Here is an 11,074-nt window from a genome sequence, read left to right as displayed (position 1 = left end):
TGTGTGTACACTCTGTCAATTTGCACAATATGCACAATACCAGGAAAAAATGTTAACCTGGTTTTTACCAGGATTCCACTTTTGAATGAGGGGGCTGGAAAAGTTCCCATGAGCAGCTCCGGCTCTGGTTGCCACTTATCCTCCATCCAATCGGGGGCGTGTAAATGCTTCACGAGGCGTTTCCTCTGGTGTGTTCGTGGATCTGAAGGCCCCTTTGAGGGAGATCAGTTCGAAGCCGAGGCGCGGGTGGCTGCAGGATCCCCCTCGCATCCTCTCTGCTCAACTCAACAGCGGACGAACTTTTCCATCTTTTTATACACATTTACTGCGGAGCTGGGTTGTGCTTTGGTATTTTTTAATGTCAAAGTAACTTTTTTTAATTGTCGTATTTTTAAGGTCTGGCGGGGGACTCAATTACCGCCGAGTTGACACACATTTCCACCGGACGGCAGTGCATCCTGTCCCGGGAAGAGGTTTGCAGTAACACCCCGTTTGGACGTTGATTGCAACAAACCCCGAGGACGAAAACAACTCGTAAGGAAGTTACAATCTGGAACTATTTCTCTGTCGAAATCTGCGTTTCAGTCGCTGGACTTTTGCAACTTTTTTTTTTTTTTTAACTAGAAATGGTTGGCAGGTTGAACTTGCCAAATGCATGTGAAGGAGATCCACTGGATATGAGCTGCAGGGCTGATAGAGGACTTGACAGCCCGGACTCCGGGTTACCCCCGAGTCCGAGCCCCAGCGCATGGCTGCTGCCGGTGTGCGCGGACAAACCCGGGGGCGTGAGCCCGGTGTCTGAAGACGAGGGAAGGGGCTCTTTGGTTGGTAACACTACTACCTGACTAACGCTGTGATTTCAGTTTATATACTCTCTTTAAAGTCAGGCCACCGACCACTAAATGCATATGGACACATGTATATATATATATAGTATATGGATGAGTTGCTGTACTAACGTTGCATGTTCTAGGAACTTAGTATTGCAAGCCTGCTGGTTTCCACACAGGATAAATGTTATGTGGTAGTTTTTCCTACAAATTGCAGGTTTTCTTGCATTGGAATAGCTGTTTCCTCTGAACATCAGTGTGTTGCTAACTCTGCAGTTTGTATAATTTTAAACCAAATGTTTGTGGATGTTCTTGACAATAACACTTGTGACATCCTGTGAGAAGAAGAGGAACACTCCAGCACTAAGCTGGACCTATTAGTTGCAGTATTATCTCCTGGTGTGTTGACTGTGGGACTGATTTTTATCATTGCAGGTTCCAGTTATACCCTCTGGCTCGTTCCAGCAGCTACACCCACTGTCCTACGGGGAAGGCATAGCACTTGATCCGTTACCGTCGAAGGAAATAAGGTGGGTTTTGCTGTGCCCTGTTCTGTGCAGCATTAGACCCGCTGGAGGATGTGCTCAAAAGTGACACGCCATAGGGACATGCAGGCTGTAATATTTGAGTATGCACCAAGATGGCTAACCAATGCAAAGTGTGTCCATAAGTAGACAAGAGAAACGTGGGACTGGGACAAACATTGCTTTGTAGTGTTATGGATAGTTGGCGCAGGAGGCTGCAGACTAGTTTACCTCTGTTTTCAAACCGTTACACTTTCCCTCTTCCACAGGTTTACCTCATCCGTGCACTACGGCTCGGACCGCCACTTCATCCAGGGCGTGGCCCTGCAGCCCACGGGCCAGGGCCTTGAACACTGCAGGCAGACCATTATGGCCGTGCCCCACAGTACCTGGCGCCACTACAAGACACAGCTGGATTTCCAGCCTCGCCATCGGCCACAGTGCTTCAAGAGCACCACCATTGTCTACCCCAAGAAAACCAGTGCCCTCTACACCACAGAGCTGAGCTACGACTGCCACCGACTATCCAAACGTTTCTTCTCCAGTGTGGAGCTGGAGGCGGCCGGTCGCAGAGAGCTACCTCAGTGAGGGAGGGGACAGGTGGCTGGAGACACGCAGCCCCTATACTGTAGCTCCCCCCCCCCCCTCCCCCCCCCCCCCCCCCCCCCCCCCCCCAAGGCTGGCTGTCTTTGACCTGCTGTGTTGTCTTTGTACAGTTGTGTAGCCTGTTTTCTTTTTTAAGTACCATTCCAAACTGTGGACAGGAAGCACCTGTGATGTTATGGATATAAGAAATGACAAGACATGAACAAAGTGGATAAAATATCCATTCAGTCCATGTCTTCGTGGTTATATTCCTGACATCAGTTGGAGTGGATTTTTCATTAAATGCTTCACGTTGCAGAGTGATTGGTTTTAAATTCAAACGATGAGGCCTGTCTCAGTTCAGGTGATTTGTTTGCGATCACAGAGAAGCTTTCTTTAAAAACTGCTATCTTATTATATGGTTCAAAGCTACTCGTATGTAAGGCAGAGGAAGGGAAAATTAAATGTGTAACTGTGCTTGAGTTTTGACTGCATGCTAAGAAATCACTACTTTATTCCACACTGTACAAAGGATGTGGTGAAAATACTAAACGCTTGTTTTGTTTGTTCACAGGGTATTGTGTGTTTCTGCACGACAGGCACAAGCTAAGCACTTCCCAAGCCTTTTTTCTGACCACTGTCTATGGCTGCGATTCTTAATGTATTATGAACATGTTGGTAAATTAAGTACGCTTTTCTTTGTTGGGATGTGTAAGTGTAAACAAACTAATTAAATAGGTAGTATAGATGGATCATGAGTGTGGAGTTTACTGAAAAGTGGATATTGTTTTTGATATCACTCACTGGCTTAGTAGTGAAAATAACAAGCTGCATTCCTTTGCCATCACTTTCTTTGGCTTGGCTTGGATTGAAATTGTATTTATTCTGTTGGAGTTCTAGGGTTTTATCCGCTGTTTAATGGGTCTCTCCAGTCATGCAGGGGCTATTTTTGTGATGCCCTTTGTGCCTTATTGATGTGGCTGTTGATTCTTCTTTTTGATAATAGGCACTTATTCAGTGCAAGTTTGAAATAAAATGTTCAACAATTTGATATTTTAAGAGGTATTCCGTGTTCGTTTCAAAAGATGACAGCAGAAAGTGGTCATTTTTTGTTATTTTGGCCTGCAAAATAACAAACGTGGTGACACAATTTGACCACGGGAATGTTGTGTTCACATGGTTTTTGAGGTTATCGAGTAATTAATTCACATTGTACTTCAGAGGAGAAACATTTGGAGGTTTCTGCTGCATTGATGTCCTAGAATCTAGATGGATGTTTTCTGTTCAGGGTGAAATGTCCCATTTAGACCTCGTGCTGCTTTAACGCCCTCTTGTGGCCAAAGAGGGAAAGTACAACAGGGAACTTGCTTTAATTCCAGGTCGAGGTTGATTCTGTGCTTCAAATCATATTTTCAACATCATAAATATATATATTTTTAATTTATAAAGATTTTCTGATGACTTGGCGCTACACAAGGGAGACAGAAAAACGGGGATAATTAAAATAACGTACAATTGAGCAAGTATCAAAATTACACTATAAATCATTCTCGGGAGAAAACAGAACAGTAACAAATAAAAAATGCAGCCCCGGTCTTTAGGAAATGTGTCATCTGGGAAAATGTATCTAGTAGTCACTGTAAATTACTAGGAGGAAATAGAAAACGTATCAGGAAGCCCCTTCTGATATCAGCCAGCAGCATCTTTTTGGCTTTTTGCCTATTTCACAAACAACACACAAAGTTAAACATGACATAAATCATGTTTACGCTCTATCTTGTGACCGCTGAGTTTGTTCTTTACTGATTGGTTTGTGTGTAAAAAAAAAATAAAATAAAAAAAATTCTGCAGGATTAGTGCTTATTCCCTAAATTCAAGGTTTCATGAGCATTTTGGGAGTTTCCTCAGAAGATCCCAGCACCATCCTGACTGGTGAACTGTAGATATTGGGTAACCTCTTGCAGCATATTTTAGGTGTATTTTTCTTTTTTGTCTTTTCACAACACATCTGAACCACTGTTGCACTAATAATTGAGTTTATTCGTTTGAATTGGCGGTTTTTAATATTGAAGTTAAAGAACTTTGTACTAAACACTGGGATTGATTATATTTTCCCAGCTTGTCTATTTGTATATTGCCTTCATATCTAGTTATCTGTAAATGTCTGACAATAAAAGCTCCTTTTGAGGACATTGGAATCGTTCGTATGTCCAATGGGCCCGTTTTCAGCAAGTTATTCTATTCGGACAAACTCAATGAAATAGTATCTGCTTTGATTTGACAGCTGAAGATCTACATTTCTCCCACATGACCTGAAAGCAGCATTGCACCGATGCGTATGACGTATCGGTACATATTTTAAAACACAAAATGAAAACATTATACAGCCTAAACTGTTTACATTGGTATATGGGCGTTCAAGAATTAAAATTATTATATATATGATTATTATTATAAGAATTATTAAAATAATACAAGCACAAGCACAAACACTTTGCGTTGTATGACGTGTTATGGGTTCAGAGGTCGTAAACACGCCCACGTCTTTCCAGCATGGTGGACTAAAGCGTCGTTGTTTATTATTGTTACAAAGTAAACATAGCTAACGTTATATATATATATATATATGTGTGTGTGTGTGTGTGTGTGTGTATCTTTATGTGACTGTGGGGGATTTCATGGCGCATATCCGGTTGTCTCTCGTCTTTGAAACGAGGAAATAGATGTCAGACGATAGAATCCCTGCTTAAACTCTACTGTCGCTTGTTAGCTTGTTATGCTAACGTTAGCCGGCTGAAGAATGAAGACCTCCAACGGAAACAGCACCGTCATGGACATGTTTGAAAAGGGAAAGGTCCTGAAAATATGTGCGCCAATGGTTCGATATTCAAAGTAAGTGGAGTCTTTGTTCTTTCTGTAATTGCATTTATTCGTTTTTATTCTTGTACCATCTACGTGAAAATTCTGCAGGTACAGTTATCCTTTATCGTGTGTCTTCTACAAACTATGCTCAATAAAGTCGTTTTTTTTCCTGTAGGCTTGCATTCAGGTCCTTGGTGAGGAAATACGACTGTGATATCTGCTTCACCCCAATGATAGTTGCTTCTGACTTCATGCGATCTGTGAAAGCCAGGGACAGTGAATTCACAACCAATGAGAGTGAGTAGCAACATGATCTGTAACAGTGCTACACACTCCAGTGAACCGCCTCTTGTAATGCACAGCATCCTCACACAAACATGTCTTGTCTTCCACATGATGAATGTGCTGTTAATTGTGAGCGTTGTACATAATGCCATATTGCTTAAACTTTCAGAACTAAGACTTTCTTTTTCCTCCTCAGGTGACCGGCCCTTGATCGTGCAGTTTGCGGCCCCTGATGCCCAGACTCTGGCTGATGCAGCCTGTGTGGTCGCACCTTTCTCAGATGGGGTTGACCTCAACTGTGGCTGTCCACAGAGGTACAGTTACAGTAGGCCTTGATACATTTTGGCCTCCTTTCTTTTTTTTTTTTTACTACTCTTATTTCAGATCAAAAGCAAACAGTTTGTTTGAGTTATTAATTTCTAATAAAAACAGAATGTTTCTGTTTTCATCACTAGTATTTTGAATACTAATGAAGTGTTAGCGTATTGTATTCCTGTACAAAGATCTATTAAACCCTGTGCCCACTGATCATGCTTGCAAGTCTTTATTTAGGTTGTTTGATTATTGATTTTTTGTTGTTGTTGTGTTTTCAGGTGGGCTATGTCATCCGGGTTTGGTGCATGCCTCATCAACAAGCCTGAACTTGTGAAAGACATGGTCAGACATGTCAGAAATCAAGTGGGCAATCCAAACTATACAGCGTCCATCAAAATTAGGTAAAAAAAAATGAACCAGTTTGACATTTAATTTGATTAAACATGAGAAAGTTTGTCCACTGACAAGTTTATGTTCAACTTTAAAATGTCCAATATTCTTGGTCAAGATAATAATAAAAAAATAAATCCAAGGTGTCATGTAACTCCATTTTTAATGTGTTAACAGTGCTCTGTTGTGTTACAATCACGTAATAATAACAACAATTAAGAGAAATTCACTTCACCCACAGAATTCACAATGACCTGAGGCGGACAGTGGATCTGTGCCAGAAGGCTGAATCAGCAGGTGTGTCATGGATAACGGTCCACGGCCGCACAGCAGAAGAACGCCACCAGCCAGTCCATTATGACGCCATCAAGACAATCAAAGACAGCCTATCCATCCCGGTAATCGCCAATGGGGACATAAAGTACCTCCGCGATGTGGAGTCCACTCACCAGCTCACTGGTGTCGATGGTAGGTTTGCTTTCAACCAAGTACACGTCTCAATTTATGACCGATTTTTAAAAAAAAAAAACTACAATATTCCTTTTTAATTTGTTATTTTTTGTTTGTTTGTTTGGATTTGCTCATTAGGTGTGATGGCTGCGCGGGGGTTGCTTGCAAACCCTGCCATGTTCTCCGGCTATGAGGACACTCCTTTGGAGTGTATATGGGACTGGGTGGACATCTCTATTGAGCAAGGCACTCAATTCACCTGCTTCCACCACCATCTTATCTACATGCTGGAGAGGGTTAGCTCCCAGCCTGAGAGAAAAGTGTTTAATTCTCTATCCAGCACCTCAGCTGTAATAGATTACCTCGAGAACACATACGGGTCAGTGCGTGATCTGGGAGCATAACCATATTTATGTGATACAAATACAAATGTGATATTTTTAAGATTTGAACATTTTTTTTAACTTTGTTTTATTTTTATGCCAAATAAAACTGCAAAGCTACAGAGGTGTGTCACTGTCACGGCCCGTCTTCTTTATTGCTGTATTTCCATGATCATGTAGCTAATTATATCTAGTGATTATTAATTATTGTGTTACACAGTAAGGAGTACATACTGAGACTTGACTTTTTTTGCTTCCCACTAAATATTTACCACATGGAACATGTAGCTGCACACCCTCAAAGATCACAAGAATTTGAATCATTTTTATCAACAAGACAATTTCCTATAGTGCAATATTCTAAGTCATCATCAAATATAAAGGATATTATAACTAGTGATAGAAAAAAATAATTTAAATAATGACTAAAATGAACAAGGTGATACTGGTACAATGATTATTTTTCATGCAAGTTCTGTGTAATCTTTATTGACGATGATTACTTTGTGTGTTGATATTTTAGCAGCATAATCGATATAAGTACTGTTTTTAAAGAAACAACATAATTTAAATGTATTTTAGATTTTAATTATTCAGAGTATTTAAAAGGTATATGCCGGAAGTAGTGCAATTTTGCCTTCAAAGTGATTACAATGAATCCTTGTGAAAAGGAGGGGTCGATGGGTTGTACAGACAATAGTCAGAACAGACGGTTTTAATTTCAGAAGGTATTACCGAACCACGTATTTCGCAGCCAAATTCATTGTGAAATTCAAATGCATTGTGTCAATATGCCCATAAAAAAAGATCATCTTGAAATTTGTTTTATTTCGAAGAAAAAAATAGGACCGGAAGCTATGTCTGAGCTGACTGGAACCAACGACAGGAACAGGAAGTGGGATGTGGACGTACAAACTTTTTTGGTAATCGATTTCAAAAGTTAACTCCCTCTTAACGTGTTCTGTTTAAATTCGTATTTTTGGTGATTTGCTGGTAAGTTGTGACTCTTTATGCCTGAATACTGATATTATCTTATTGCCATTTTAAAATGTGTAACGCTAGCTAGTTAGCGTTAACCTAGCTATTTGTGAATCGCGCAGGATAGTTTTTGACGTTAACTTAGCTTTTAGTTAAGGTGTCGTTAGCTCGTGTTAACGGGAGTATTGGATATATGATTGTGAACATGGATAAGGGATGAAAAGAGTGAAATAATAATTTAAAGCACATGCTATCAGTATTAATCCCTAATGAGCATATAAACACACTTTTTTGTCGTCACCTATTGCTTGTGGTGACACGGATGTAAAGTAACGTTAAGCAATAACGTGCGTTTGACAGAGTAACTACCTTTTGAGAGTTTACGTTGAGGTATGTGCACTTTGAACAGAGCCAATAAGGAGCTTAAGTTAGCATGTTTTTCAACTGAGGCTGCATTGTTGGAATAGAAGCAATGCACGCTAGCTAAACCTCGCCGCTGTACCAACGTTACTGACCGAGCTTTATGATCTTGACAGTTTGTTGTCGCTGTTTCGTCAGAGAGGCTGGTCAGAAACCAGTTCTTAACTGGTTTTGTGTCTATCTTTGTCAGGTTATCGCCAGAGGCCCTCGCTTGAGATGACGCTGCAATGGACTGTTGTGGCTCTCTTTCTCTATGTGGAGATGGGCATCCTCGTTATCCTCTGTTTACCCTTCATCTCTGCCAGGAGGTACGTAACAGTCATACGCGACGAGTGATCTTAAGATGATCGGGATTGTGTGTCGCATAGTGAGTCCTTGACACACTCGAACATGCTGCCTGTCTATACATTATTGTGACGTTGTGTCTGTGTGTGGTTGCAGATGGCAGAGTATTTTCCAGCTGAGGATCTGGAACTGTGTGACAAAGTTCTGGAACAAAGTGTTTCTCACAATGATCATCATACTCATTGTCCTCTTCCTTGGTAAGTGAAGCATAAAGAGTGCCAGTGTTTTTCTTACATCCTTGTAGATACTTTTGGGAGTAATTCCAAGTTGGACCACTTGATATTCTGTGAACTGTCTAGTCTCAAAACAACAGTCAGCTGGGGGGGGGGGGATTAGGGTATCTTGGTGTACTTTTGAATGCTGTAACATAAACTAGGTACACAGCAGAAAAGGAGTAACATTTTGTTAATTTCTTACATCTTTTCCTTTAGATGCAGTGCGTGAGGTGAGGAAATATTCAGCTAAAGAACTCGGCACAGACACCAAGCTGCTACCGAACATGTTTGATCACCTGCACATGAAGCTGTTCAGAGCCCAGAGGAACCTCTACATCTCCGGCTTCGCTCTCTTCCTCTGGCTGTGAGTCTTTGCTCTCTTACACTGATACCCAGATGACCTGTCAGAGGTGTTTCTCAATCCCCCTGTTATTTTATTCTATTTGCAGGGTTATGAAGCGAGTGATCACCTTGATTAACCAACTGGCATCGGTGTCTGGCTCTACGGCTGCTCTTCAGGCGCAGGCTGAGAACTCTACCCAGACTGCCAAGAAATGCAAAGAGGACAATGAGCTGCTGAAACAGGTAGACTTCACATTGATTGGGCGAAGACTCAAAGCTGCAAACAACTGCAAAATATACCACAGACAATTAATTGATCAGACAATACTATTGAATGATGAAATGGATTTGTATGTACCTGAAATATAAAAGTTGAGTGTCAAATTGTAGGTGTGGATGTGTTGAGTTTTCATGTACTTGAGGTTCATTTTTATTTGATGGATTTCAGACTCTGATGGAAGGGAAGGATGATAAGGCTACCGGAGAGGGCATGAAGCTGTTGAGAGAAGAGGTGGAGAAACTGCGTGAAGAACTGAGGATCTCAGGAGATGGTTAGTATCCACGTACATGTAGTGTTTGGGTTAGTGTTGTTTTTATATAGAACTGTAAACTTTAAATCTATTCACTTCCTGTGCTGATGTGTGTGTGTGGGTGTGTGGGTGTGTGGGTGTGGGTGTGTGTGTGGGTGTGTGTGTTTCCGTTTCCGTTTCCTTTCCAGCACTGAAGAACTCCCAGTCAGAGGCAGATGCAATGAAGAAGCAGATGGATGGCTACGCCAGGGAGTACGAACGACTGCTGAAAGAACATCAGGAGCTCCAGGTGATGCTTAGTCCTAAACACAGCAGGATAAGGACTTGTTAGGTCGCTCGCCACCTCAATAATTCACGTTTTTTGAGAAGCCATCATCAACTCAAATGCTATATTATATTAAACAAATATTATTAATCGTAGTGAAGAGAACAAATCCAATTTATTTCCAGGATCTCCACTAAAGAAACACATACAAGTTAGATTTACATTAGATAAATGGAATACATTTTGTTTCTATAATACATAACATATTAACTGTCTTGTTTTTTGTTTTTTTTGTCTTTTCAGAATCTTCAAGATAGTGGAAACAAAAAAGATGACTAGTTATTGTAAGAAACTTAAAGGGTGAAGTGTTTACGCAGAAAATTAGCCCAATCACGAGAGAGCCACTGCAACGCATGCTTCACCTTCATATAGCACCTTGTGTCACACAGCATATCATAAAGCCACCATTGGCTCCCCTGGGATAATGGCCTGACTGGTATCCGTAATTGTTTTAAAGCATGGAGGTGGATTTTGTTATTGCAGGAGTAACATTGGATGCTTTCTTGTTTCTGCCTGCTGTAGTGTGACTTTGCAGCCTGGATAGAGTTCAGTCAGTAGTTGATCCGGGTCTGATCACAGAGCACTTGATATGTTAAAAGAAATATGCAGCAAGGACGGCTACATAGTGCAAGACTTGTCAACAGCTGGAGCAGCGACGGCTATGAATGTATTTTTGATACGTCTTTCTGTCTGTAGCAGGGACACCTGCTGCACCCACTTTGAGCTTAACAGTATGTAAATTCAGCCAGCGCTCGCATGGCTGTGCAAATCTATTTGGCATATACAGTTGCACTTCACATGTTTTTGTTGTATTCCAGCTGATGATCTGTTTAGCTGGTACATACGTTTTGTTTTCTTTTTTTGTTCCCTTCTTAACTTGAACTTGTAAATGTTGAAGATGGATAGAGATACAACTGAATATCTGTGGGCATAGAAAATTGGTTTCAACCACTCAGATCTTACTTAAGGTTTAAATGTCTTCACTTCAAACTTTTATGGTCCAGATTGTCGTATATTTGCTGCACTGCGTGTTGTACTGTTTGTAGTGAAGCGGGGCTGTGGGGGTTTTGTTGCCTTATCACTGTGAAAGAGGAGATGAGATTATAATCATCGGATGCTTCAAGTTTTTTATTGATAAGTGAATATGTTATTGGGTTTGTCAAAGTAACTTTTCAGGTGATAAAATTGCAAAAAGACCTTTTTCAAGTTGTATTCTGTTGGAAGAAAGAAATCACATAGAAGTGCCTTTTAGGTACACTTTGTTCAATAAAGAATTTCTCTCTGCCACGCCTTGT

At 40.9% G+C, this 11,074-nt stretch overlaps 2 protein-coding genes across 4 annotated transcripts; both read left to right on the top strand.

The window, feature by feature from the left end:
* The first annotated feature begins 80 nt into the window (after positions 1-80).
* rflnb (refilin B) lies at positions 81-2,006 on the top strand. Of its 2 annotated transcripts, XM_031860576.1 has the most exons (4): positions 81-534; positions 625-824; positions 1,266-1,360; positions 1,624-2,006. In XM_031860576.1, the coding sequence occupies exons 2-4, from the start codon at positions 627-629 to the stop codon at positions 1,940-1,942; spliced, it is 612 nt and encodes a 203-aa protein (XP_031716436.1). In that variant the 5' UTR covers positions 81-534; positions 625-626; the 3' UTR covers positions 1,943-2,006. The 2 variants fall into 2 exon arrangements, with proteins under 2 accessions (XP_031716436.1, XP_031716435.1); XM_031860575.1 differs by having other exon boundaries at positions 81-824; positions 1,624-2,005.
* A 2,466-nt stretch (positions 2,007-4,472) lies between these two features.
* LOC116390667 (tRNA-dihydrouridine(20a/20b) synthase [NAD(P)+]-like) lies at positions 4,473-11,064 on the top strand. 2 transcript variants are annotated; one of them, XM_031860574.1, is made up of 12 exons: positions 4,473-4,831; positions 4,977-5,098; positions 5,283-5,400; positions 5,680-5,802; positions 6,033-6,259; positions 8,213-8,330; positions 8,464-8,564; positions 8,799-8,946; positions 9,032-9,167; positions 9,373-9,475; positions 9,643-9,743; positions 10,023-11,064. In XM_031860574.1, the coding sequence occupies exons 1-12, from the start codon at positions 4,740-4,742 to the stop codon at positions 10,056-10,058; spliced, it is 1,425 nt and encodes a 474-aa protein (XP_031716434.1). In that variant the 5' UTR covers positions 4,473-4,739; the 3' UTR covers positions 10,059-11,064. The 2 variants fall into 2 exon arrangements, with proteins under 2 accessions (XP_031716434.1, XP_031716433.1); XM_031860573.1 differs by lacking the exons at positions 8,213-8,330; positions 8,464-8,564; positions 8,799-8,946; ... (2 more) ...; positions 9,643-9,743; positions 10,023-11,064 and adding an exon at positions 6,380-7,613.
* Positions 11,065-11,074: the final 10 nt, after the last annotated feature.

This window comes from Anarrhichthys ocellatus, unplaced genomic scaffold, assembly GCF_004355925.1.
Source record: "Anarrhichthys ocellatus isolate YVR2014 unplaced genomic scaffold, GSC_Weel_1.0 scaffold24, whole genome shotgun sequence".
Taxonomy (NCBI): Eukaryota; Metazoa; Chordata; class Actinopteri; order Perciformes; family Anarhichadidae; genus Anarrhichthys; species Anarrhichthys ocellatus.
This window is presented reverse-complemented; position numbering and strand designations above follow the sequence as displayed.